A 26,224-nucleotide genomic window follows, 5' to 3' on the forward strand; every position below is an offset into this window, starting at 1 on the left:
GTTCTGGTGAGCAGCAGTTTCCTAAGAGGCCAGCCTGAGCTCATTAGTCCTGCTTTGGGCTCCTCCGGACAGGACTGGGTGGGCTGTTGCCAAAAACACAACCCCCTCCCCACCCTGCATCCTGGAGTGACAACTGGCCCCCCTCTTCTCCTCAACACTCCCCTCTCCACTGTACACCCCCCTGCAGCGACAGCCCAAGAGCACAATCAGGGAACACACGCCGACTGATGGAATAATTATTGCATCCAAGAAGGCTACAGGAGAAGGCTCTCCCCAGGGAACTGCCTATGTGTGATAGCATGTGAGTCGGCTCGTGTGACTGAAAAAAAAAAATGAGATGGAACAGATGAATGTGAGACGGATAGAAAGAAAGGGGAAACTACACTGGAGCGCACGTGGCTGTGTGCGACTGCATGCGTGTGTATGTGGGCTTGTGAGTGTGTATGCGCATTTATGAGAGCTATCCGCAGCACATTCATTCAAGATAAATGTACCCTGTCTCTGTGTCTGTCTCTCACCTCATTCTGTCTTTTTCCTGCTTCAGCAAAGAGATAAATCAAGCATCAGGGTGTCATCATAAGACCCCAGGTAGGGGAAAAAAGGCTGGTAAGAGCACTATAGTGATTTATAATTGTCTTGACCAATGAGGAGTGTTCACAGCCCAAAGCTAGGCTTGTAACCTTGAGGTTTAATTCATGCTGCACAATGACAATTGATTCACATGTTCTTGGATGGAAAGTGAGAAAAAGGGATGATATTGCTATTTTTTCACCATAACCACAAACACACAGGGGAATTAATTGCATTTTCTCTCTCTACCTCTCCCTCCTTCCTTCTCTCTTCCTCTCTCAACTATATGATCAGTCAATGGAAAATAGGCGGTGAGGAGAGGCTCACATTTCTATGCCCACAACAGCTTGTCCACCTGTTCACTCCCAATCCCCATGTTAATGAAGCTGTTTCCCCACACAACTTGGTCTAAAGGGGAAAAAACATCTAGTATAGTAGAGGCTCTGATATCAGTCAGTGTCAGTTTTAAGTTTGTAAGAAATATTCACATAGTCACACTCTGTGAATACACTAAAAAAAAACATGCACCAGTAAGAAAATGCTGCGGTGGTGTACTTACAGCTCTTTCCAATCCATTATCTAGTTTATGCTCATAGTCAAAAAACAGACAACTGATAGAGTTCAACTTTGCAGTCCATGTCTGTGTTGTCGGTGTTCTCCATTACTTGCACATTTGATACGCCGAGAACAGAGCGAGGCGGGGCTGCTCACTAGTTGGGGCACGGGGGTCCTCTTTGCTCCGATCGCAATCATCGAGGTTCCACTTGATTTCACAGAGGTTTGTAAGGGACTGGAGGGGTGGAGGGAGGATGAGGAGGAGGAGGCGTGGGTGTCATAGTAACTAAATGGAACAAGTGCCAGGTGGGGCAGGTTGGAGGTGGGCAGACAGGATGAGTACCCTGCAGGGAAAGCTGTACGTTCACAGTGAGGGGGTGCAGGTAGTCCAGAAAGCTTCTTGAAATGAGGAAAGAATGGTGTCAGGATGAGAAGGAGCACCTCGTCTGTTCATACGCCACTAAAGCCCCTCTAACTCTTCCCATTCCTCTTCACCGGCAAAAGTTCAGCTTCAGTTCAAAGATGCAAAAACCCAGCAACAGCTTGCACTCCAGCTCAGCTTTGTTTTCCCTTTTCTCCACTTCTTTCACATCCTATTCCGCATTCATCCCACAGGCTGCATGGTTTTCTCTCATTCAGTTAATCCACCGTGGTGAGGTTGCTGCAAGTGACTGCAGGTCCTGATGCCTGTGTCCTTCCCAGAGTCTCTGCCGCTCACAGGCAGGAGGAGGGGGTGAGAACCAGCACGCCAGACTGGGCTGGAAGATTTCCTTGGGTGGCTGAGAATGAGGAGAATTCCTACTCCTGTTCCGCCTCTCGGTCCTTCTCCTGCTATCGGAGAAATGCTGGCAGCTGTCCTGCTGTGTCTCTCTCTCTCTCTCTCTCTCTCTCTCTCTCACTCCCTCTCCCTGCCTCTCTCTCACACACACATACGCTCCCTCCTCTATCCCTGCCTCCCTCCCTCCCTCTCTCTCTCTTTCTTTCCTCAGCCCAGCCCATTTTCCCTCCGACTGCCAGACGAGGTGTCAGCGCTCGATTTCTGGCTGCTCGCGGCGCAATTTGCGAGTACTCTCTTTTTCTCTCTACCCACACACACACACACACACACACTGTCTCATATAAACCCCAACACACACACACACACACGTTTGCACCCCACCGCACGTCAGATGAATACTTAATGCATACAGGAGCCCTCTCTTCTTTTAGGGTCCCACACTTCAAACAGATTTGGTTAGTATGCCTACAGTGCATGCATGCATGAGTGTTAGTGTGTATGTGTGTTTCCATGTTTGTGTGGGTAGTGAGTGTACACTTGTGCACATTTGTATTTTTTTGCCTTTGTTGAAGGATGTAATTAAGCAGATGAATGAGAATGTTATTAATCATAAGGAGTGACACACAGATAAGGAAGGATATACAGTACTTAAGAGCACAAAGATGGATTGCCTGAATGAGCGATGCTCTGACTCAATAGGAAAGCTGACAGAGATTAAAAAAAAGATTGAGACCAAGGGAAAGAGAGGGAGAGGGCAGACAATGAACAGATGACATCTTAGAAAGGCAGATTTATGCTGGCCAGTGAGAGGGAGTGCAGTCAGTCAATGGTCAAGGGTAAAAAGGGGAATGAAAGCATGTGAGTGGGCGAGCGCCGGGGTGAGAGTGCCCTGTATTCCCTGGGCTGCCAATTTACCAGTAAGCTCTCTCAGCCCCCGACCAGCCAGTCTTGTTTGAAAGGCTGCTGCTTTGGCTGTAGAGTGCCTACTACAACATATCGGCAGACAGAGTGGGTGTGAGACATGCCAGATGAAAGTACATTCAGCACAAACACACACCAAGCTCCCTCTGCCTCTCTCATTCTGACACAGTGCCCCTTATATGAACTCTGCTGGATTAAATTTGGAGGCAAAAAAAAAAAAAAAAAACCCAGCACTGCCTACCTATTTGGAGAGCACAGTATAGTAATGAAGCGGTTTGATATATCACATAACCTTTACCTTCCTCCTTGCCACAGCACGCTTACCTCTGCTTTCCTGCCATGTATCAAATTAATTTGCCTGAGGTGAGTTTATTTCAAAGTGCAAGAACTGTCTCCTAAAGCTTTGTTTCCATAACACTGAAACCTTTTGAATCAGTATTGCCAACACTCAATGAGTAGAAGACAATACTAATGTGGACATTGGTCTCCCTGACAGTGCAACCAGTCATTAGTCTCATGCCCATTGCCGCTGCCCTGTGTGTGGTTTCAAGTGTTATATATCAAGTTGATGTAATAATTGGGAACAGTCGCAGTTGGAACTGTCCTGATAGCCTTTCAGCTCCATCACTGTCTGCTTCTGAACAGACCTTTGGGACAGATAATGATTGTAATATATATAAATGAGCCAAAGGAAGACAGACGTAAAATCAAGGACCATTTGAAGTAAAAGGTCTCCTGGCGCTTTTGTTCAAGAAAGGATATCTAGATTCCGTCCTCACCTATGGAGGGAGTGACAGTGAGGAAGAAGGAGAGGAGGTCAATGACTGCAGAACAGAGAGAGTGGAGAAGCTGTGTTCGCCTGATGCTTTCAAAGCTTCACTTTTGTCTGCCGTCCGTAATCGCTCCAGCCCTCTTTTCAAGCTTTGTCAAATTAACAAGAGAAATTCCTCAGCCCCAGAGAATCATTAGCTGGCACACCCATTAGCTTGTTTGTGCAAATTTGTCTCTGTTCTACAGTCCAACTATACAGCTCTTTAGGTAGCCCTTTGCTGTAGCTAATTACCATGTTGGCCACATTTACTATCCTTGACATTTCCTTTCTGTGATTCTCCTTTTTTCCCTCTGCAGACAAGATAAGACTGCTCTGGCCATTCATGCAGGAATCAGATCACTGGATCTGATATCAGACTGCTTTAGCCCCCCCCCACCCCCACAGTGAGTCTGCCACACACTGCTGCTGATTAGCTGGCCAGAATACCTCTTCATGAATGGTGATGGGAATACTGGGCTCCAGCCAGCCTCAACACCATGCAATAATAATGACTACAGCACAATGAGTCAGGCTCACTCGCTGTTGGAGACTTTCAGAATTTATCCTGGATTCAGTAAATGAGTAAAGGCATTTGTGAAATGTTTTAAAGTGGATTTAGATGCATGAGGTCATGTTGTGTGCTGGAAAGACTGTCAAGCCCAAAATGCCATATCAGCAGATGGTCATGATTGATCGGGGTGGATGTGTGTTGGTCTATCAGGTGAGGTGCTATGTTTTTGAGTCAAAAGATAATCAATAGGAAACCTCCCCTGAGCTAAAATCAGTACACACTGTCTTATTGATGGGCTGCCCTTGACACGATCAAACAGCCCTTTGCCCCAAAGGTGTGGGGGAATAACATAAATCTACCATCTGAGCTCAACTACAGGAGAAATACAGACTTAGTTTAGTTAAGGCAAGAGCACCAGACTGATGTTCAGACTCGACAGTGCAGACAGTCATTGCTGCACAGTTTGCTCTTTGCCAAATTGGGATTGGATTAAAGTAAATCTGCATATCTGTGCCGGCCTAAATGGCCATGTTCCCAGGTCACCCGCAGCCTGTCCCAGCCACTGCTAAGCTTCAATGGTTAAGTGAACTTCAGTGATTAAGCGTCCATGACATCAACCTGTGAGTGCACACACATTCATCTGGTGCACAGGCAAGAGTAGATGATGTCATACTCTGCCAACCAGCCCTGGCAGCAGGAAGGCCCACCCAGACAAAATTTACTAGCGAGGTCAGGATGCCGATCATTAAATACAAGGCAAACGCTCACCATAAAACGCTTTTTCTCAAAGTCACTCGATAGTAGCTGAATCTCAGTAGATCACAGACGACTGTTTGCTTTGAGCGTCACCATCCGCCAGATGTATGGTCATTTATGTATAAATATATGCATTACCCCAACACTAAACTTTGAGGGGGCTCTTAATCTTAACCAAGGAAATATGTGGCTTTGGGACAGTAACAGATGAACAGGCTGTTGAATGTGAAGAGAATATGAATAAGCATCCAACCCTTCTGTGTGGCACTGAGGTTTAGTCTGGTAATGAGCCTGTCTCCTTACTAAGGTCCCCCTGCAATTAAGGGACCACTGGTGTAAACATTAATTTTGTTTTTCTTACTTCCTCTCCTTTACCCTAAATCACTCAAAACAACTAATGCCTGAGACTTCAACATCCTGAATATAGCGATTAATCTTGGAATGTGGTTCAGCAAATGTTAATTGTAGCAAAAATGTACAAGTTTACTTCACAATAGCTGAAAAATCTCCCACCTGGAGATACAGAAGCGGGCAGTGCAGTTATCTTATCATTCAGATTCAGATTAGCATCAACCAAAACCCAGATCTTTGCAGTCATTTTGAAAAATGTGTTTCCTCTCTCCTTCGGCAGCTCAGGATACATTAAAATGGAAGAGAGAACTAACAGGCTTATCTGGCTGTCAGTTGAATCTTATCAATCCAAAGCTCTGAAGCTTTTAACTGACTGCCAGCCTGTTTCGTCCTGCTCGGCTGTTTTAATGGTAGTCCAAAGGTAGAGCTCCTCTCTCCTGTGTTGATTTACACAGCCGCATTTTGCAGGAAGTTGCCAAACACCTCCAGGCCAGGATTTATAGACTTTCTATAAATCCTCAAAAATAGATAAACGGATCTCAGCTAAACCAGACAGCAATGAATGTGATGTCCAGTTATCTGAGCAATATCCTGCCCGGCACATTCCAAACACATTGGACCAAGGCCTTTTAGAAAAGCTCTTTGTTCCAACAAGGTGTTCAACAAGCCTTTTGTTACTGGACAGTGTCTGGCCTTGGACACAGAATACCAAATGGGGCATCATTTGTGTGCTGACTGCTGACAGCCCAAGGCTGCACACACATCTTCACTGCACCAATCCCAGGCCAATTAGGTAAGGCCAAATGCATTCATGTAACATCTGTGAATACAATGTGTTGTCATAGAAAAGAAAATGTTCCCCACAAAAACTAATGTCGCCTTTTGCAACTGACTTTTCATATTCATGTCATAATACAGATTCAAAAGAGCTCTCCTGTCAGAGCAAGAAAGAAACATGCAGCTTTGTGTAAATAAATCCTAAATTCTACCAGAGGTTTCTAAACCTGTTCTGTCACGGTCTCCTCAGAACCCTTTTGAAACGGTCTGTGGACTGAGGTGGAAAACTAGGGATTAGGGCATCCTCTGGAGAATAGTTTGAATAACGGGGGATCATTTGAGACATTGGGGGAAAAAAAGAAAAAGAAAGGGAGTGCAAGTGGGGAACAGGGAGGAAAGCAGTGCCGGGGTAAGGATGGTGATGAAAAAAATAATAAATTAGAGATCACTGAGATGGAATAGGGGTAAGAATCTCCAAATGCATTAAGAGGAAAAAGCAACAGACGCAGAAAGAAAGAGAGAGTGAGAGAGGGAGCAGAAGGGTGTACAGCCAAGTCCTCTCTTCGATCACTGGGCCTGGCTCTGTGCCAGTGAGGCGCTGTCTATGAGGAGGTAAATCATTTTCTGCCTGAGAAAGAAACAGGAAAAAAATGATCGTTGGGGCTATGCCACAGCCAGCTCAGAATTGCTTTATTCCCAAAGATGGGAATCCCCAGTCGGCCAAGAATAAATGGAACAGTTGGTGCCAAAAAGTAAAAAAACTCATCAATATTCAAGAAAGCCTGGTTTGGTGCTACAGGAGATCAGGGTAAGCAACTGGCTTGTATCAACACAGGGATAAATGTCCCTCCATTTTACTTTGATTTTGTCATGAACTTTCAAGGGAATAATCTTAAGCAGATTTATCTTCTGTGTCTTTAAACATCAGATCAAGAGGAAAAGACTAATGCCAACAGACCCTCACTTGGTCTAAGGACTGTGCAAAAAAGCTCTGTGTCTATGCCAAGATTAGCCCCTTAAGGATGGAGGTGAGATTTTTTTTGCCACATTAACACACCACAGGGATGTGTGACAAACCCTCATTCATTCCTGTAACAATAACTTTCTTGCTTTTGTATTTCCTGCTCTGCCCATAAAGCATTATATCTACACAAATCCCCACTGCTAGTCACACCCCAACCACCCCCATTCCCTACGCGGAGAGGCCACAAAGCTCTCTTGCCAAACTAGGCTTAAGGAGGACTTAAGACAAGCAAAGGAAGGAAATTTGGGGATAAAAGTCAGGGGCTATAATTCTATTTACAGTTCATTTTATTGTTCTGCCTGGCATTCAGGATCACATCTTGCTAATATGGCCTTAACTAGCTTGAACATTAGGCCATGGAGAGGTGAACAAAGCACAGGACTTCAGCTCTGCAGGGCCCATTTGTCAGTCAATGCGAAAAAGGGGCCAATTTAAGGCCCCTAGAGGAAAGAATTGGAAATACCTGCAATGAGAGTCAAAAGGTCCTTGAAGGAAAATCTCTAGCAATTGACTGTAACTTGTTTACCAGGGGCTTCCAGAAAATTGCAGCTTTGGATGCAAGCAAGGAAAATACTCAGCTATCACGTCAAAATTGGTTCAGCCAGCAAAAACAAAAAGTCTTGGAAGAAATTTCACTTTTTCAGCTGATGGGTGACAGATGATAATGAAGACATGTTCTTCCCTGCACTGCAGACTGCAGCCTCCCCACCCCTGGCACTGCTGACAAAGATTAACAGCTGCTTTCATCTTTTCCAGTGCATTTTCACTGTGCTCCTCAGACACTGCTCTAGGTATTCTGCTACGTTCCTCTCCAAGGCTGCAGAGAATCTGGAATAACTTCACACTCTCAATACACACGTTGAACTTCGATTCACCCAACATCCCACCCACGTCTTCCCTTGAAACCTCAGGAAGGCTGCTCAGGGCAAGCGGAGAAGAACTCTTGGCACATCATTGCCAACTGAATGACATTTTCTATCTTGGAAATCAGTGCAGCACACAGTGGAGGCCAAATCGGGAAGATTATTAACACGAGATGCCTCCCCAATCAAATATAATGCCCTTTTAAATCAATACATTACATCATATCAGAACTTACGAGCATGATGAGTGTGGGAGAGACAGACAGAGGGGAAGAAAGCAAGCATACTTCTGTTCCACTTCCCTGCTTTATTAATCACTTGCTGCCAGGATAAGACACCTAGCGATTATTTATTTGCACTTCTCCACACAGAAGCTATCACAACAAACAGGCCCGCAGGCTGCTGAGGACATTTGGGAGTGATTAATCAGTGGGCCATCCGGAGAGACAGAAAGCAGGGGGAGGGGAGTTCCAACATGTGTTTCTTAATCTTTCATCTATATTCAAGTCAATAGGCGACCTAACAAAAACTGAAGGGGGTCCAAGTCAGGTGAAATAAGCTGTACTGTCAGCAAGATGGCCATGGTAGCAGATCTGGGAGTAGAGGATGGAGTGAAATATCTTTGAATGGAATAGAGTAAAATAGAATGCCTTTATTGTCATTGCATGGCAGTACAACAAGACTGAAGGTGCAACTTCCTGAAAGGTGCTAGATAAGGACAGGATATAAAGAGAAATACAAAAATAAATAAGTAAAAAATCAACTCTTTGGAGGGAAGAGAGAATGAATTATTTGGATCATGCAGATCAATAAACACATTACCGATGCAGATAGAAAGAAGAATACTGGTCTAACTGAGTGAGGAAATGTGAGAGGAAAAGACGTGACTTAGTGACTACAACCGCATTACTCTAGTTAAGCAGTTTATCCTGTATCACACACTCATAAAGTCAACCACAGAAACACACACAGCAACGCTCACTCGGCCACATAGAGCGTATGGGGATAATGGGATTTTTAGCACACTGCAGCTGGCTCTCACATGCTGGGTCGTGAACCGATTACAGACTATAATCCTCTCCATTCAAGACGACGCACATGCAGAAAGCAGCAAGAGAAACAAAGAGGAGATAAACCCTCATTGCTACTTTTAGTTTGACACAGCAGTTTTGCACGTGTCCGAGGAGTTTGCTTAATTCACACATAATCCTACAAAGAGTGTACTGGGGCACAATATCCTACACGATAACTCTTTAATCTTTACCAATTCTCTACTATGAAGTACACAAATATGATGTGGAAAAGGCACTAGAAGCTCCACTATTGTATGTTTCCCTTGTGTCGTAATGTGGCTGAATATTCTGTTTATTGTGCCTGTCTACAGTGCAGCCAAAGGTTAATTCTATACTTTTGCACATGATGAATTCTGTCACCAATAAACAGTATGTGTCATCAGTCTCATCAATCCCATTATTCCTCGTTTCCAACTCCCCACAGTTGCCATTTGGCTGACTGAACAATTTTAAACCCCCGGCAGCCAAGCTAACACTCGGTAGAGATTTTAAAAGACACTGTGATGTGATGGAGGTGAAATGGTTCAGCTATTGAGGCTGTGGGTGATGAGGTAAAAGCTAAATCACCTGTCCCGACAATGCCCTTATCCTCAATGGTAATCTGAGCTTCATCCGTAAAAAAGCCGGGCCCCTCCCATTGATAAACAAGATGGGGGTACTGAGCGTGTGCGTTTCTGAAAAAATAAAGCACTAGTGTTTGGGGAAATCAATTTACCACCACTTATTAGGCAGCTATTAGTTATTCATGTGGAATAGAAGGCCTGAGCGCTGAGGAGCAGTGATGCCTTAGAGGCCCACCAGGAGCCGTCTTTGTTTCTCCGGATTGTAAGACATAAAGACAGGGTGCGCTCGTGGGAGCAGAGGCCACCGGCTCTATTCTGCGTCTGCACACAATAGGTCATAAAATTCCTCAACGTATATTCCCTGCCATCAGCTACCACAATTCACTCTTTCTTATTCCACCACACTCTCACACTGCCACAATGCAGAAGTGACTGCAGCTGTAATGACAATCATAATAGACTCCATTTGCATGACACCTTTCACTGAGGGACACTAAAGAGGTTTAGATGGCATCCCTCAGCCCCCACAGGCATGACGCATAATATCCATTCAACAGGCTAAGGGGTAGAGAATTCTGCAGAGTCAAGCGCGATAACTAAACACTAATGTACTGATCATGGAGCCCTGTGGGCAACTAGCCGAGTCGTTATACAGCTGAATGGGGAATGCTTGATGTGGGCAGGCAAACAGAGCTGGAAATGGATTGATGCTGAGGGCTCGACCTCTCCTGCCCACACTCAACTGGACACACAACCTTGCCTTTTTGATCACCACTACCAACATGCTGAGACAAAGGCAGGCCCTTGTTGGGTGACAAGCCCACAGGACAGAAGTCTACGTATTCTCCACATCCTCTCATTTCTCCACATGTGAAAGGAATATGTCAGGAGTGGATAGCAGTGCTTTCCCCTCTCCCCACAGGGCTTAGTACACGTGGACCCAGGGTGAGTGCACAGGCTTGAGTCAGCGTTTCAGTCCTTTGTTTGTCAGCTCTGGCAAACGCCCCCCTCCTATGCACCCCCCTCCAGGCTATGTGAGTGGGCCAGACAGACTTCCTGACTCAGGGGTTTATTTGGGGGAACAGGGAAGAGGGCACAGGGTTATCCCTCGCGCAGGCTGCAACAAACCCTCTGCTTTTCTTTTTCTCGATCACTGGAGCTGTTGGCCATTCATTATGACAGGCACAAGTGATTCCACACTGCCCGTCACAACAGTGCCCATCACCCTGGTGCTGCAGGATACACAACACTATCACACCATGTTATCATATCTCAGTGATGAGACAAACACCCAGAAATAGGCAAGGGAATCCAAAACCTCAAGATCTGTACTTCTTCTCAACACAAATTATGTGAGCAACATGCAGAATGAAATGAAAATTTCTCATGCAATATTCAGTGTAAACTCATTTGGAGTATGCAATATATGAGCCACTCTGTCTGAACATATTTTTTCTGTGGCAATGTTTGATACGACAAAGATTAAATCTGTATCTTTATATCAGAACACACTGATGTCTGTTGCCTGAGTAACATGGAGGATTATGAATCAAAGGGAGGCAACACGTCGCTGTTTAAGGGTGGTTGAGAAGGTACATGATGGTAGTAGGATGTATCTACCTGCTGTAGATGCCTGAGGCTGCAAGGCCAGACTGGAACTCCATCAACACCTCAGCCTTGACGGCGCCTAACAGGCCTTGGATGGAATCACACCTGGGCTTATCTACAGGCTGCAGCCCCTTCATGGCCTCAGCTGGTGCTGCCACTGTGTCTGCCACTGCACAGAGGCAGCCATTAGTCCCATCAGCCTGATTATGGCAGGAAAATACCAGCTGGTGTTCTATCCCACAGTAAACAAAGACAAATACCACAGAGCAGCTCAACCATCCCAGCTACCACCCACTCAATACTTCTGATGAGCAATTCGCTGCCCCGGGCATGTGTTGCTCAGATTCAACAGATTAATATGAATCAATTTTCATTTGTCAGCCGGTGAAGGTAGAGGTAGTATTAACATTTCAGCTCCACTGTGGCAGTTTCGTCAAAATGGAGCCAGCGTTTCAGCAGCATGTTTTCTGCCATGCTATACATTCTGCTCACACTCTCGCTCTGGTGGAGGAATCCATCTCGCTGTGGCTTGACAACAAAACCATTACCCTCTCACCTCCGGGGAACAGACAGTCCAACTCCAACTGCACAAAACTGCACATTCCACAGAGCAGAGGAGAGTAAGAGCAACACAGAAAGAAAGATAAAGAGAGAGAGAGAGAGAGAGGAAAGAGAGAGATGGGGAGAAAAGAAAAACAGTAGACACCGCAGCTCAGCGAGCAGAATCGAAAAACTACACCCAAACATACATTTGGCTGCACATACAACACAAACACACACACGAAGGGTATCACATACCCAAGTGAGCTCACTGTTGCCAGTGTACAACACAACTTACTTGACTCCCATGGTAGTGAATCCAATATTCTTCTCCACATGTACAGACCTCCTGCTCCTGATGCTGTCAGAATTGAGCATCAGCCTGAGCACACCTTCTGAATGACAACATTTACAAGCACATTCGTCCCAGGCAGCTACCGTCCTCTTCTGTATCTTTATCTCCCTGCCATGTGGGCCAGATCCTCTGTGCTCAGTAGACCCCTCTGCTCCACATAATCTGCCCTGCCTCTCACTGACAGAGATCCCTGCTGTCAATCATCAGCACAGCCAACCAAACACAGCACTGTCCTGCTTTGTCTGCCTCAAGCCTCTCTTTGTGGATCACCCCTGCCATGAAAGTATTTAGCATGAATGTAAGCTGGCTCTTCCTCACTGAACTATCTGCTCCAGCAACACATGACGTTATCACTGTCTCCTTTACAAACAAACAGGAAGGACTGACTGGCCAAGCTCCTCATGAAAACTTCATACACAATCACACTATACACTGATTGGACAATGGACTCCAGTAAGTTATCCAACATATGTTGTTCAGAACAAGAACAAGCACTTGTGATCCTGCAGTGCTTCCACTTCCACACACAGGTCTCATTATTGAAGAGATGCTTGTCCCTCCCTCTGACTAAATTATAGTCCAGTGGAATAGAGAGGCCTATTTCAACTTCCTGATTTCCAATCTCCACTTGTGAAAAGAAAAATCAGTCACATTTTATTCCCACAAGCTAATGACTTGTTTCTATGGTTACTCAGAGGAGCCTGGGGGATGAAGTGTAGAGTGAGTGATGTGGACACAAAAGCAGGGTCTTGTGTGTGTAGGAGAACAGAGGCTAAATGGCCCTGCTGCCACAATTACAGGAGGATTCCTTCTGCACAATCACAGTCATTACTGCGCAAACCCTCACCTGGGCAGCAGCTGCAGGGCGGCGATGGACGACCATAAAACCACTTCCTCCTGACACTCCTCCAGGGCCGCATTCCAGCAAACAGCTGTCCCAGCTCTGCAACAGCCCGTCCGCCAGCCTGTGTGCCACCTTTGTAGTCTACGGTGCCCCTGACTCTTCACCTGACTTGTTGTGCATTCAAGGTCTTATATTGCTTCTATTCATTATCTCCCTGAACCTTTAACGTGTTTAAATAATCCCTCTCCTGAGTATGATTAGTGTGAGAAAGTGACAGAGGGAGTAACTCTCAGCAAACAAACATAAACAAGGGACCAATAAATAGACCATGGAAACTATCTCACGCTGTTATGCAGACATGAGCACACTGAGAAAAGTAGACTGCAAACTGAGCAGTCTACTCCTCTCGGTAGTGCGCAATGAGAAATCCCACGGGCCCTGTGGTAATAAACACACCGTCACAATCAGTAGGTGTTAATGGAACAGAAAGATGGGTTGAAGGATCTGTGAGGCAGCAGTTAGCCACACAGTCTAGCCCCTGCTGTGAGGTCCGCCTGGTTTCATTACACAACGCTATGTCAATACACTAATCATATGCTCTGTCACAAGGCAATCAGGGCTTAACGTGCTAGTCAGCTGAACACATGGCTCTAAATTCATTATCCCCACCCTCCCCAAGTAATACACTGGCAAACACATACACACATAATGATATGCACACATGCACACGCACACACCATTCGGACAGAGTTTGACCCTTGACTCCTTCTGTCTCCCTGCAACTGTATGGTCGGTGTAATTGCCAATTGGTCATTACTGACCTCAGGGTCATCTCTGTTTCAGGGTACTTTCGTCAATTATCAGAGACAGGAAGCGGGATGAAAGCAAGATTTTATGACTGGTATTTCAAAAATGCTCTAAAAGATACATTCACTGCGTGATCAAAGACGTTTTCTATTCTCTGAAAATAGAGGCATCACAAGATAATTCATGGTTGTTCGTCCTCTATGGGAAAATTCTCACAAAGGGAACAACGCAGAGACTAAAAGCACTTTCTCTTCTTTCTACACAGTCTGGCAGTCTGATATTCATGTGCACAAATGAGCAATGCTCTCTTAAATAAGTAGTCAGTTCTTTCAAATAATGTGTCTATGCCAATTAACAGAAACAATCTGTTACCATGTAAGAGAATATTTAAGGGGTGTCAGAATAACAAAATGTTGCATTTAATAACAAAGTATATTTACTGAAATTAACGCATAAATTTAGTGTCAAAATCTAAGAGAAAGAATTGTAACTAACCAAAAGAACCTGTAAGTTCAGTTCTTATAACTTAACGCTATTAGCAAATTTTGAAGGTATTTATGGGGTTTTTCAGTAAGCCCGGGTTGGTCCGTTTAAGCCATGCCAAGCCAACCTGTGACGATAGCAGCGCTACTCTTCAATAAAAACAGGTCTACACGACAAGATGTGGAGATATTTGGAGCTATTTGTACAGTGGATCAGTTAAAAATAATGAATTATAATAATGACGAATAGTACAAGCAGAAACAGCTGTAGTGAGATGTTTGATGAAGAGCTGCAGACAACAGGCTCTTACTGCATTTTCTGCAAACAGCACACCTCCAACAGGTAGATAACTTATTTTACCTTGCTGTGCTGTGGAAAAACACTCACAGTGTGCCAGCTCAACTTGAGTGCTCGCATGAGACCGAAACACAACTGAAAAATGCCATCAGTAACTAAAAAGCACAATTAAGTAATTTGGGGGCACAAATTATTAATCTGAGGGGACACATTACTAGCCTAATTCATGCAATAGACTTGTCAAAAATGTGACTCTGACCTGCTGGGCTTTAGTTATCACATCGACATTTATATTAAAATGATTTTTCAATTCAGTAAATATCTTAAATGAAACAAATTAAAGGCTTTTTTATCCAGTTGAACGGTTGGCTTATTTTTCCAATGAAAAATTAAACAGTGAATTTCTTTTGTTCATGGCTCTTTTCTTTTCTCTCAGCACCACACTAGCTAGTCTAGCTAATTGCATTCTAATTAAAATTTCATCTCTGAGTGGAACGGTGTTAGTGAATGTCAGACAAGTGTCTAAGGAGCCTTCTCCACTCCGCTGGGGTAGAAACTGCTGTTTGGTTATTCAGCTCCTACATCCTGGGCTCTCTGGATTTGCACATGCATCCCACTAATTGTATCTTTCGTGTACAAAAAGGAATACTAATCAGATATGAGTTTTCAATCAAGTCTAAAACACTCATTTCATCACAATTTCCTTTTTCAAATTCAAGCACTAGCAGAACAGCAAGAAAACAAGAAAATCTGTTGATTGATTCAATTCATTTTGACTTCTGGGGAGTTACATTTCAATCAGCAGTGATGCAGATGAAACAGATGAAAGATGAAACAAAGACAACCACATTATGATGATGATGATGATGATATTCCTGTTGCAGGCAACAGCTGCAGAGGGTCAGGAAGTGGGTGTGCTTCAAATCAGCCACAGTGCATCTCCACCACCCTTTCTATATCTGTGGAATGTGATGCTGTTTAAAGCTGGCCCGTCATCATTGTGTTTCTCCAGGCCAAGTAAAACACCACATTCTTGGCAGCAAATTATCTTTGGGATGAAATGAAAGGTGGAACCCTTCACCGTACTTCCACCACCACCCCCTTCTGCCCCACCAGGACCTGCTACAAGGGAAAAAACAAGTCCACCTCCCTCTTTTTTCCTGCGCTTAGTGTCTAGCCCACACTGACTGGCTAGACACTGCTCTGCATCCTACTCTTTTTGAGCTCAGGTCCAAAGAAAACATGAGAACTAATAAATCAGTGTCAGGAATTAACCCTGTCTAGCTGTGGGCCACACCTCGCTGTTGTTCAGGTCTACTGCTCTTGTGGCAGGAAGCGAGACACACAGGAAGTTGCATATTTAGTGGAGGATCTGGAATGTCTCTTTAGCCAAAGAAGAGGCCTCATGGTCCCCCTGATATATACTCTGACCCTGTTAAAGCTGGCAAGACAAACTCCATTTGGGGTGCTTGGAGAAATGCTAAGCTCCACAGTGATCCCCTATGGGCTTCCTGTCACACTCCACAAGTCCCTTCACTGGTTCCTCTGCCTCCTGTGGTGCAGAGCTTCAATGGTCCTATGAATCATTCTTAGCAGGCTTCTCTTTCGCCAACATTCATTATGGCATAGCACCCCTCAGAGAGTAGAGGCAGGGAATGTATGCACTGACCAGCCTGCCAGGGAATCTGTCAATGACAATATAGCACGTTGCACCAGCCATCCATCCGCCTGGAGAGGGTGAAGTATTCTCCGGGGCAACAACAACACCGGAGCCAAACAGTGCTGAAAAAGCCTCCCTTTAGCCTGAGATACACAGGGACCAAATGGTTTCATCAAAACACAAAATAGCAGGTTGCACTGAAGCTGAAAGAGTATTCAATACGCAGCTGAAATACCTGAAGCGCTAGTTGGAGCTGAGGAAGCAAAACAAAGAAAAAAATAACTAAACATGAAATACCTCAGGACAATACTCAGCTTTAACCTAAGTCCCCTCGTGAGACGCTCCCTCTTCATATCGAATTATGTAATTCTATTATCCATTCATGGGCACTGGTGCCTGTAACTCAAGGTTCATTTAGCCCCATGATGGTGCGTATCCCGAGGCATGCTGTAATTCAACCAAAGCAAGAATAACATCTCCATGGAATAGGTGCCCCACATCGAAGTTAACACCATGAACCATGACCTTCGGTAGACATTTGAAGGCGAGTCTGTGCATATCTCCTAATGTACACCTACACACTCTAAAGCCTGAATGCATGCAGGTGTGTATGCGCACAATCTCACATCAACCCTAAATTCTTCATTAAACACCACAACAGCTAAATCTAATCTATCTACGTTTTGACAGACTGAGCCATGGTGTGATTTGACGGGATGGGGGAGGCGCTTACCTAATGAAGAAGGAAGCTGCTGCAGATGATGAAGGAGAGGGGGAGGAGGATGCGTTGGTGATGGGTGACGGGAGTCCCGGTTGGCTGGAGCTCCTCAGTCGGCAGGGCGTCAAGATGCTGCTGCTGGTGGTGGTGGTGGTGGTGGTCATGGTGGTGACTGGGGCCTCCAAGGCTGTGACATCCCTGTCTGTTTCCCCCATCAGTCCCTGGGCCTGTTGACACACAGATACAGAGATAAGACCACAACCACCACTTACAGGTTTTACCACTCCTGCCCACCTTCCTTCCACTCCATTTACTCCCCCTCTGCTCCCCTCTGCCACAGATGGACGGGCAGCTGCTGCAGCCAGCTACGGTTAGCAGGAGTCAGCAGTATCCACAGCAGAGGGCTCCCTACAGAACAGCAAGGAAGCTGCACCATTCATTGATTCTGGCAAGAATCTCGAGGTTGCTCTGGCTGTAGACTACTATACAGTAATTAAGTGATAACCCACATTTAATTAGTAATTAAATCACTAGCAAATTACTTCACTCCACTCCCGATTATATCTATACCTCCATGGCTAATTTGGCACTTTACTCATCAGGAGTGAGGAACGTGTCGTCTTGCAGGTTTAATCATACTTGGACTATCTAAGCACAAGTTTCAAGGGAAGTAAACAAATCAGCAATCATGTAAGAGGTGAGATCCGTTCCATAGTTTAAATGTTTATGAGGTATCTAAATTGTGCTTGCATAGGCACACTCCGCTCTGGAAGCTTTGCAACTGAACAGGATCAAACATAGGTGAGATGCCTCTGTGTCAGCCCTAGGGCTCTAATAACTGATGCCAAACCCACACTGGGTATACCACCTGTGTGTTGTCATATTTGTTACATCTGTGTTGCAGCAAGGCATCTATAAACAGCCACACCAGTTTCATCAGCACAGAGGATTTAGAGCAGGATAAAGACAATACAATAAACTACGATCCAAATTTTAAAAGCTGGCTTTTATTGGAATGTCTCAATTTTTTTGAACCCTTCACATTATAATGGGATACATTATGTTACAATACCCTGTTATTTTGTGTTGTTATTGTAATGAATTTTGCTTTGCTTTTTCTTTGGAAATAAAAACAATTGATTAAAAAAAAAAATTAAAAGCTTTGTTTTTTTGTGGTTGTGGTTTTAAAATTGTGAAAGTTAAACACTGGAGAAAAAAGTGAGTAAATGCAGTATATTGTTCACTGGATATACTGTAACAACTGTGCATTGGCACTATATTTGTTCCTTGATAATGCCATCTTGATAGAAGTTGCCCAAATTTACAAAAGGTTTTATACATTATTATCGTAATATTTGTGATCATAATACAGTTTTTCATAAAGCATGAAGTAAGTTCAAAGTATGAATATAGTTCAAACGGTTTTAACATAGAGCTATAGATGCATAGTAAAAATAGAGGCCACTGATACATAAAGCCCTCTGTTTCTGTTTAGGGTTGAAGCAAATACTGGTACAGCTTGGTGAAGATGGAACATAAAGGTTCAGTTGGAGCTTTGGGTCCTGCATTTTTCAGTGATTGCTCATAGTCCAATAAAAGGAGTGCAGAGAGCTAATTATACAAACCAACAGCCAACTCGGAGACTGCACTTCAGCTGGAGTCACCATACTGACAAAAGGTTAATCCTCACCGGAGCCGCTAGTTTATCCTGCAGGACAATGATCAATAGCAGCTGACAAGAACTGGTTCTGTGGGTTTTCAGCCTCGGAAATTAAATAAATAAAGGCCAAAGTTTTCATAAAAACATTTATAACAGTGACACATGAACATTGTGTAATCAGCAACGACCTTGAATGGAGCACAACACAGCACTGCAGCCTCACTGCTATTTGACAGGACATGTATTATAAACACAGTTCAGGCCCTCTGCATATTTACCACCTCAGTGTTTGCCCTAGATTCATGTTTGGCAACTAAAATAACATCCTTCACAATCTTTTTTATAAAGTGTGTGGCCTTCCACTATATGCCATTTGTCAACACAGGCCTGACAGCTGAACTATTTATATACCAAGCCTGACATGTGAATGCTATACATCAGGATGTGGGGACATACTTACATTCTGACATTCACATGAGAGGCACAACTATTGCTCTGCAGAGTGCCACCACTGTTAGCTTTACATACAGTACGATGTGTTGCTATAGTAAAGCTTTGGTGAATTATCGCTTCCCAGAAAACCTTTGCTGACCATTTGTCAAATAGTGGACCAGCAGCGCATGTTCTTCATGAATTCCCTGTTTCCCATTTCTTCCTTTGGAGCTTGTTATCAGAGTTTAGGATCGCCAGCCTTGTTTTGGAGGACTGGTTTCGCTCTCTTGAGAGTTCATCATGGAGGTTATGTCAGATATCAAGCTGTGCTGTGTGAAGTTATGACTTGAGAAGTACATGATGGAAAAACTGGCTGCAAACTGAAATGAGCCAAATACAGATCCTCACTCAGCCGCCAGAGCGGAAAGCCTCACACCATGCTGGTGTCGGTGACAGGTTGGGAACTCTGCGCATTCCAGAGAAGTAGGGCCATTACACTTTGGCACGAAAGACCAGAGCACTTCACACGCAGCCGTACAGGAAGCTGATGTGTATAGCCCATCAAATCTGTAACTGATTGAGCTACTGTAGTGTCGGTTTTAAAATCAAGTGGCTGTCAATTTTAGGAGCATACAGGGACAGCTGCTCACAGGTGGCTTTTGGCTATGAGCTCAAAATGGATAAAATATGGACTCAAACACACATACGTGCACGTACACATGCACACACTTCAGCACATCACAGTGTATATCAAAGAGTATTCCCCCTGGTATTAAGACTGGGGACTTAAGCTGCTTTCTGCAGCCTTGGACCTGGACTGGCCCTGATTCTGGCTGAAAAGTACAATCTATCCCCCGGTCAGGTAATTAGGCTGTGTCAGTGGAGCCATGTGTGCTTGGCCGTTTGCACCAAGTCAGTAATGAGCTGGCCTTCCACCCTTTAACCCTCAGCCCTCCCTGATCCCTTTACCTTGGCTTGCCAACGGAAAGAAAAGACAGAAAAGGGAGGGGAGGAAAGAGACAAAGGTAGAGAGATTTGAACATAATGGAAAAGAGAAGGTGTGTGAAAGAGTGAGGATGAGAATCTAAAGAGAGAAGAGTTCTTTCTATGAAGTCTAAAGTAAGCAGTGTAGGACAGCATCCTATCAGCAAACCAGTGTACCAGGACTCTCCTGTGACCTTTGATCCCAGCGGTCAACAGACAATTATTGCTGAAGTGAAATAGGCTCTGTTAATCTGGGCTGTCGTGCTTAGCTGGCCTTTGTAACCAACAGAAACTAACTGAGGTGAGAATTGACTACTAATCGACTAACGATACTGGAGTCCCATTATGTGGGAAAAAGACTGAAGTAGCTCGCTTGACGGAAAGTGTCCAATGCTTTTATACCAAACATAATTGCACAATTTTTTAAAATCGTTTCCTAATTTGGCAAGAATGGGAAATATCCTTCTATTTCCTTCCTGTATTCTTTTCTTCTCTTGTCATCGTTGCTTTCTGTGGCACACTGCCATGCAAGCCCAGCTGCACCAGAGCAACAGCAGCCAAGATCATCTGCTGGGCTTCAAATTGGTGGCAATGGAGCAGGCCATGGCACCAGGCAACCAGCGGGCCAATAACCGAAACCCTCATAGGTCAAGAGCACTTGGTCTTTGTAGATTGGCACACATGTGGTTGTGGATTTTAATAGAGAACATCGTGACTCGCAGATTTGGGTCAATTTGACGTTTTGAATGCATATAACATGGTTTTCTGTATTACCTTAACTGCTCTTCATTCAAAGTGAAAATATCTCCAGAAATTACACAGTAATAGCGAAGTTGGCACTTATCAGATGTGGAGCTTTGGATAAGGTTCTAGACATGCTGGAGACTGAATTTCTCCACAAACCTGCTATCTCAGAAAAGTGCATTTGTGTGCCATTTGCTCAATTCAAGACAGCTACACTCATATGTCAGCCAAAACTAAAGAGGGAGCCAGATAGTTTCAATTCTAAAGACCACAAACATCATTCCAGATGTTAACCAGAGCCTTTTCCCAAATGGGAGATTCAAGGTGCCCTATAATGGGCTGTGTGTGGGAGCGCCCCAGGCTCCCTGGCTGACACACTCTTTCTGTTTAACACACACATAGTCCATCTCAGCTTCTTTGTCTGAACAACACTACATGCTCTCCCCACAAAAAAACCAAGTGGGAATCATCATAAAGCTTTTGCCTTTCGGCACAGCATAACTCCCAATCCACGAGAGCTGGTATGGGTTTTTGTCATTCTGAAGGATCTGGTTTTAATGAAAGAAACAAGCTTGAGAAAATAACACCCATTTCTGCTGTGTTTGTAATTTCATGTCCTGAAGGGACATTTCTCTCTGTCCAAAGAGGCCCCAACCTCAGCTATGTGGCATTGAGCAACTCATCCCAGCTCCAAGGGCCACTAATTGCTTTTAGACACATAGATGGAGAACTCAAGTCAGCCTCTCCCTTCTGCAGCAGGCTGTTTGATTTGCCCTAGATTGCGTACATGCAGTTAAAAGCTTTTGATGGCTGCCCATAAACCATCTCTAAAGGCACTTGTTGACATTAAAGGAGTAAAAGGAGGAGTGAAAATCTGTCTTCAATTTCCAAACAGAGAGGAGGGAATAACATTGCCAACGCCTGTAACAGACTGTAGTTTCCAACAGGGCTGAACTAAAATGTCTAAATTTACATTTTATATATCTGACAGGAAATATTAAAGTGCGAGGGCTAGATTATGTTAGCCTATAGTGTTTGGTCTGTACACTGAGTCTGTCTGGTGCAGAATGTCACAGAGGTTTGTCAATCAAGTCTGTGAACAGATGTCCCCGTCAATGCAGGAAGAGACTCATCAGCAGCCAGAAATACACTCTAAGATGCTAGAGATCCCTGTCAATACTTGTAGTGTTTATTGTAAAGTTTACATTACAATGAAAAACTGCTTAATTGTGCAAATAAATTAGTTTAAGTCATAAAAGAAGTACAGCATGATTAGTCATAATTTCTCATGACACAAAGGGCAAAACTCAGGACCTTTCCAAGTCTCTTACACATGAAACAAAGCACAGACTACCGCTTATCCTACATGAGAAAAGAGTTATGGTGACGCTGTGGGGTGGTCATTCGAAATGCCCTTGAGGAGGAGGTCAGCAGATTAGTGTTGCGATGGCCTCTGACCTCAGATCACTCAGGCTCCTTGACTACTGAGGAATGAGAGGTCAGCAATCCTGTAGAGTTCTGACTCACGAGTTCTCTGCAGGGATTCATTTCCTCAAAAGGTCTGAAATGTAACATTTGTAGTGACGAGACTTGACCTGACGAGCACTATAGCGCGGGTTGAAGAAATTGAAGAAAAAAGGCTTTACTTCAGTATTTCACTGATCATTAGTGTTCATTTAAGTTGATTATTCTGGAATATTTATTATCACTTTCTCCTTAGAAATTGCCAATTACCAATTGCTTTAAAAAGTCTGTTTTATTATATTCCCAGCAGATGATTGTCTTGAGGCACAAAACTTCAAAAGGGCACTTAAGTAGCCAAACCTTTACATTACCAAATATTGCTTGCCATTTGTCCCACCAGGAATTTAAGCTCATTCTACTATAGCACCATTAAAAAGTTGCTCTAAGTGGCCATAGCAGCTAAAAGAATGGAAGGTAATATTGTGAAAAAGGTGACATTAAAGACATACCGGTTTAGGCTGAGGGAGGAAGTTGTTGACCCTGGAGATGCTCCACATGCCCTCGAGGTACTGCTGTGCCTGGATGGTGACGGAACTCGGGGATCCAGTGAGCTGCCCTCCTGCCACCGTAACCTGGATACTGGTCTTAGGACCTGAAGAGACTGAGGGGTTCTGCGACCAGCCTGGCACCATGTGACGCTCCCCCAAGGGCAGGACAGAGTGGGCGACGGGTTGGCCTTTGGACAGTTGTTTAGCATTGGCGCTGGAGGACGACACAGTGAATCTGGAGGGTTGTGGTAAAAATGATGTGGTAGGCAGGGCAGCCATGTCTGAGCTGAATGTGAGGATGGGAGCGTGGAGCGTCTGCAGGGCCTCCTGCCTCAGTTGGCAGAGAGGTGTGAAGCACACCTGGCAACAGCTGACACCAGCTTCATTGTTCCCAGGTACTTGGAGCTGCTCAAACAGAAAAGTTGCATATCCAGGGTCCTGCAGAGTAAACACACACAAGAAATGTGCTTTAACACTATGCATAATACACCCACACACAAACTCTGTGCATATAACACTGTTGATGTAAAGCATATCTCATTATCTGTCCTTTTGAAAAAAATCCTGCACGTTATTCACATTTTCCAGGCGTGTCAGTGGTCTGCTACCAGGGTGGTTCCTGACTGCCCTCTGGGACCCTCACTCCCTGCCTTAACCACTTCCTCTTTTTCTGGGTGGCTGTTTATTTAGACTGAGCTGCTTTTGCTTGCATGCAACTTAAGACTGCTGATCAGGTTCAGTGAGCATGTGCTTATTTCACTTCTGTTGGGGAGACCAAACAAGCCAAACATCAGGAGACAACTCTGAAATAAGGCTCGGAAGGATTAGTAGAAGATCCCACAGAGGCATGCCTTGCGAGAAAAAAAAAAACAAATGAAATGTGTTTTTTATTTATTTTGTGAAGCTTTAGAAATAAGAGGGCTGAGCAGATTTCAGCTTATTACAGCTTTTAGAGACGGTGTCCAGTGGAGTTTTGTCCCTTCTCAAGGGACAAAACTCCACAGCTGAGTGGACTCTAGTGCCCAAAGCTATACAATTTACATATGATAAGTGTCCCAGCATGAAAACATGTGATAAGCCACCAAATGTAAAAATAATTACCTCCTCCAGGAAGCTGGAGGCACACAGAGCTATCAGCGAACTATTCAAATCCTAAGTGAGGGTGGAACATAACTTTCTCTGTGTTTTAGGGAAGCAAACACTCACACAAATACTTACACACAAACACACAGACAGTCTCTTAAGAGGCATAAAGGGCCACCGGTCTCCTGCCCAGTGGAGTCATGGCCTAAGACAGGAACCCACAGCCCATACATAAATGTTTATGAGGCCTTTGCTCCGTGGAACCTCGGAGGTGATCAAGAGGAGTGAAGCAGAGGGGAAACAACAATCCACTGCCCTAATGCAGTGCCACTTAATACAGCTAACCCAATAGACACAGAGGCTATAGAGGCAGGCCGAGGGACTCTAAATCTCCTCCGCATGAAAGCAGCTCAATACAAAGACTTTTAGATGACCTTTCTCTGCAAACACCAACTGTATTAATAGTGCGATCACGCAACCTTTCTACAACATTACAGTATCTACTGAATTATACTCCATTTACAGATAAGCAGAATCTCCATACTATGACGTTATTTATTGAACAACCATACACAAGACTGTGATTGGACTGGGCTACTTTCTGGCATGATGTTAACTGAGAAGCTCTCGTTAATGATTTACTATATTGGCTATTTATTTTACACTTGAGCAGGCAGGGATGGAACCTAAGCACAAATACAGTGAGGATGTAGAAAACCCTGTTAATCTCACCTCGAATATAAGACTTTGATGTGTTGACGACCAGCAGTTAATGGTAGATCAAGTGCAGTATGGTATCAAGTGCATATTGATGCCAGAATATATCCCAATGAGGAATGGATTTGAATGTAAGAAGCTTACAATAGAAATGTGATAGGGCTATGATAGAGCTTTAAAAAAATGATGCCTAATGCTGCATGATCCTGACACGTGAACATTTTCTACTTGGCAGAATATTTATGCACAGGACAGGACAGTTCCGCTGAAATAAGATGAAACAGTCTAGGACAAATTAGAGTGAAATGAAAGAAAGAGCTAAAAAAAAAAAAAAAAACACTACTAGCTGCTATGTTCACAGTCTAGCCTGGCTTCATGTACATGCTTCCTAGACAGGAAATTGAAGCTAAGTCATAACCAGTCAACTCCGCCCTTCCATCACCCCTCACCCTTTACCCTCCAACCACCCCTTACCCACCTCAGGGCACCAGTAGATGGAAGAAATCAATTCCCCTATCTCTCTCCATGCATTGTTAGGTGTTGATTTAGGGGAGCTAATAAAAAGACACACAAAGCTGAGCCCATCTGCTATTCAGTTTCTTCCTGGAGGTTAGAGAGCGGGCTTCTCCGGTAAAGTTGTCTGCAAGCTTTATGCCCAGTGGAGTGAATAAAGGGTCAGGGCCACAAGGCTTATGAGGATGATGACACTGATGATGAGAAGGATGATGATGATGTTGGGGGTGTGGAGGAGAATGATGAGGGTATGATGAAATTGAAGGCCACACAATCCATCTGTATACAACTCATAGGAGGTGGAGAAGAGGATAGTAAGGAAAGGACATCAAGATCAGGAGATATTTCTCGCAATCTTTCTGGGGAGGCAGGTTTGAACGTAAACATATAGAAGTTTAACTCTTTCAGCAAACTGAAAAGTCGCCCTTACAAGCTTAAACAGTCTTATATGTTTTAGGTATCACACTCAAGCTAAGTGTTTGAGAGGCATAAAGTGGAAAACATGAAACATATGATGCTTGAGTGCACTCCGCCCTGAAGCCATATTGTTTCTTTTATTATCCATATGATCTGTTACTGACAGGTGCAAGTGGGTGTGAAGAGTAGCGCTGCTTCAGAGAAGTATGTAACGCACAGCATCAACACAATCCAAATGTTCAAAGCATTCCCGTCAGCAGAGAGGCGTGGAGCTACTTCAGGGCTCTGACTCCTCAGCCATTGTTCTGTACATGTGGGAGATGGTTTTGGTTTTCAAGCCGAGCTCTATCCATGGAGAGAATCGAACTGCACGAGTGAGGATAAGAGAACAGAGAGAGACAGAGAGGTGGGAGGAGGTAGGCCGGGGTTGTGGCCCTTGCCTGGAGGCTTGTGGGTGGTTGTGTTGGTTTACTGCCTGTCAGCACTGATCTTTATTAAACTCTGGGGACAAATGTAGTCAGATGCTATGGCCTTATTATGGAAAGGAGGTGTGCTGAGCACACTGGGGAGAGAAAGCCCTGCCTGTGGAATGAGCCCTTCACAACCCTTAGAGACCTAAGTTTGTCTCTGTCCCTCAGACTAACTGTGATGAAAACCAGGGCAGCAGCAGCAGCAGGAGGGAGAGTTGCCCGACTAACTGACTGTCTCTCTGGGTTGATGGAGAGTGTCATCACAGACAGCCCCATGCCCACAGGCTGATAGAAACAAGCTCAGCCGTAACTACTTATGGATGAGGG

The 26,224-nt window shown here is 44.4% G+C and overlaps 1 protein-coding gene across 4 annotated transcripts in view; it reads right to left on the minus strand.

The window, feature by feature from the left end:
- kif26ab (kinesin family member 26Ab) overlaps positions 1–26,224 on the minus strand; it is a 66,790-nt gene that overhangs the window by 17,722 nt on the left and 22,844 nt on the right. For 2 of the 4 annotated variants that reach the window (XM_042388897.1, XM_042388898.1), the window contains 2 exons: positions 22,659–23,135; positions 16,881–17,092 (listed from right to left, as the gene is read on the minus strand). In XM_042388897.1, coding sequence (XP_042244831.1) covers positions 16,881–17,092; positions 22,659–23,135 — 689 coding nt within the window. Of the gene's footprint in view, positions 1–1,129; positions 1,900–11,999; positions 12,071–16,880; positions 17,093–22,658; positions 23,136–26,224 lie in introns of those variants that run through there. The other 2 variants (XM_042388900.1, XM_042388899.1) reach the window with 2 other exon arrangements.

The sequence above is a fragment of the Thunnus maccoyii genome, chromosome 16 (genome assembly GCF_910596095.1).
Source record: "Thunnus maccoyii chromosome 16, fThuMac1.1, whole genome shotgun sequence".
In the NCBI taxonomy this organism is placed as follows: Eukaryota; Metazoa; Chordata; class Actinopteri; order Scombriformes; family Scombridae; genus Thunnus; species Thunnus maccoyii.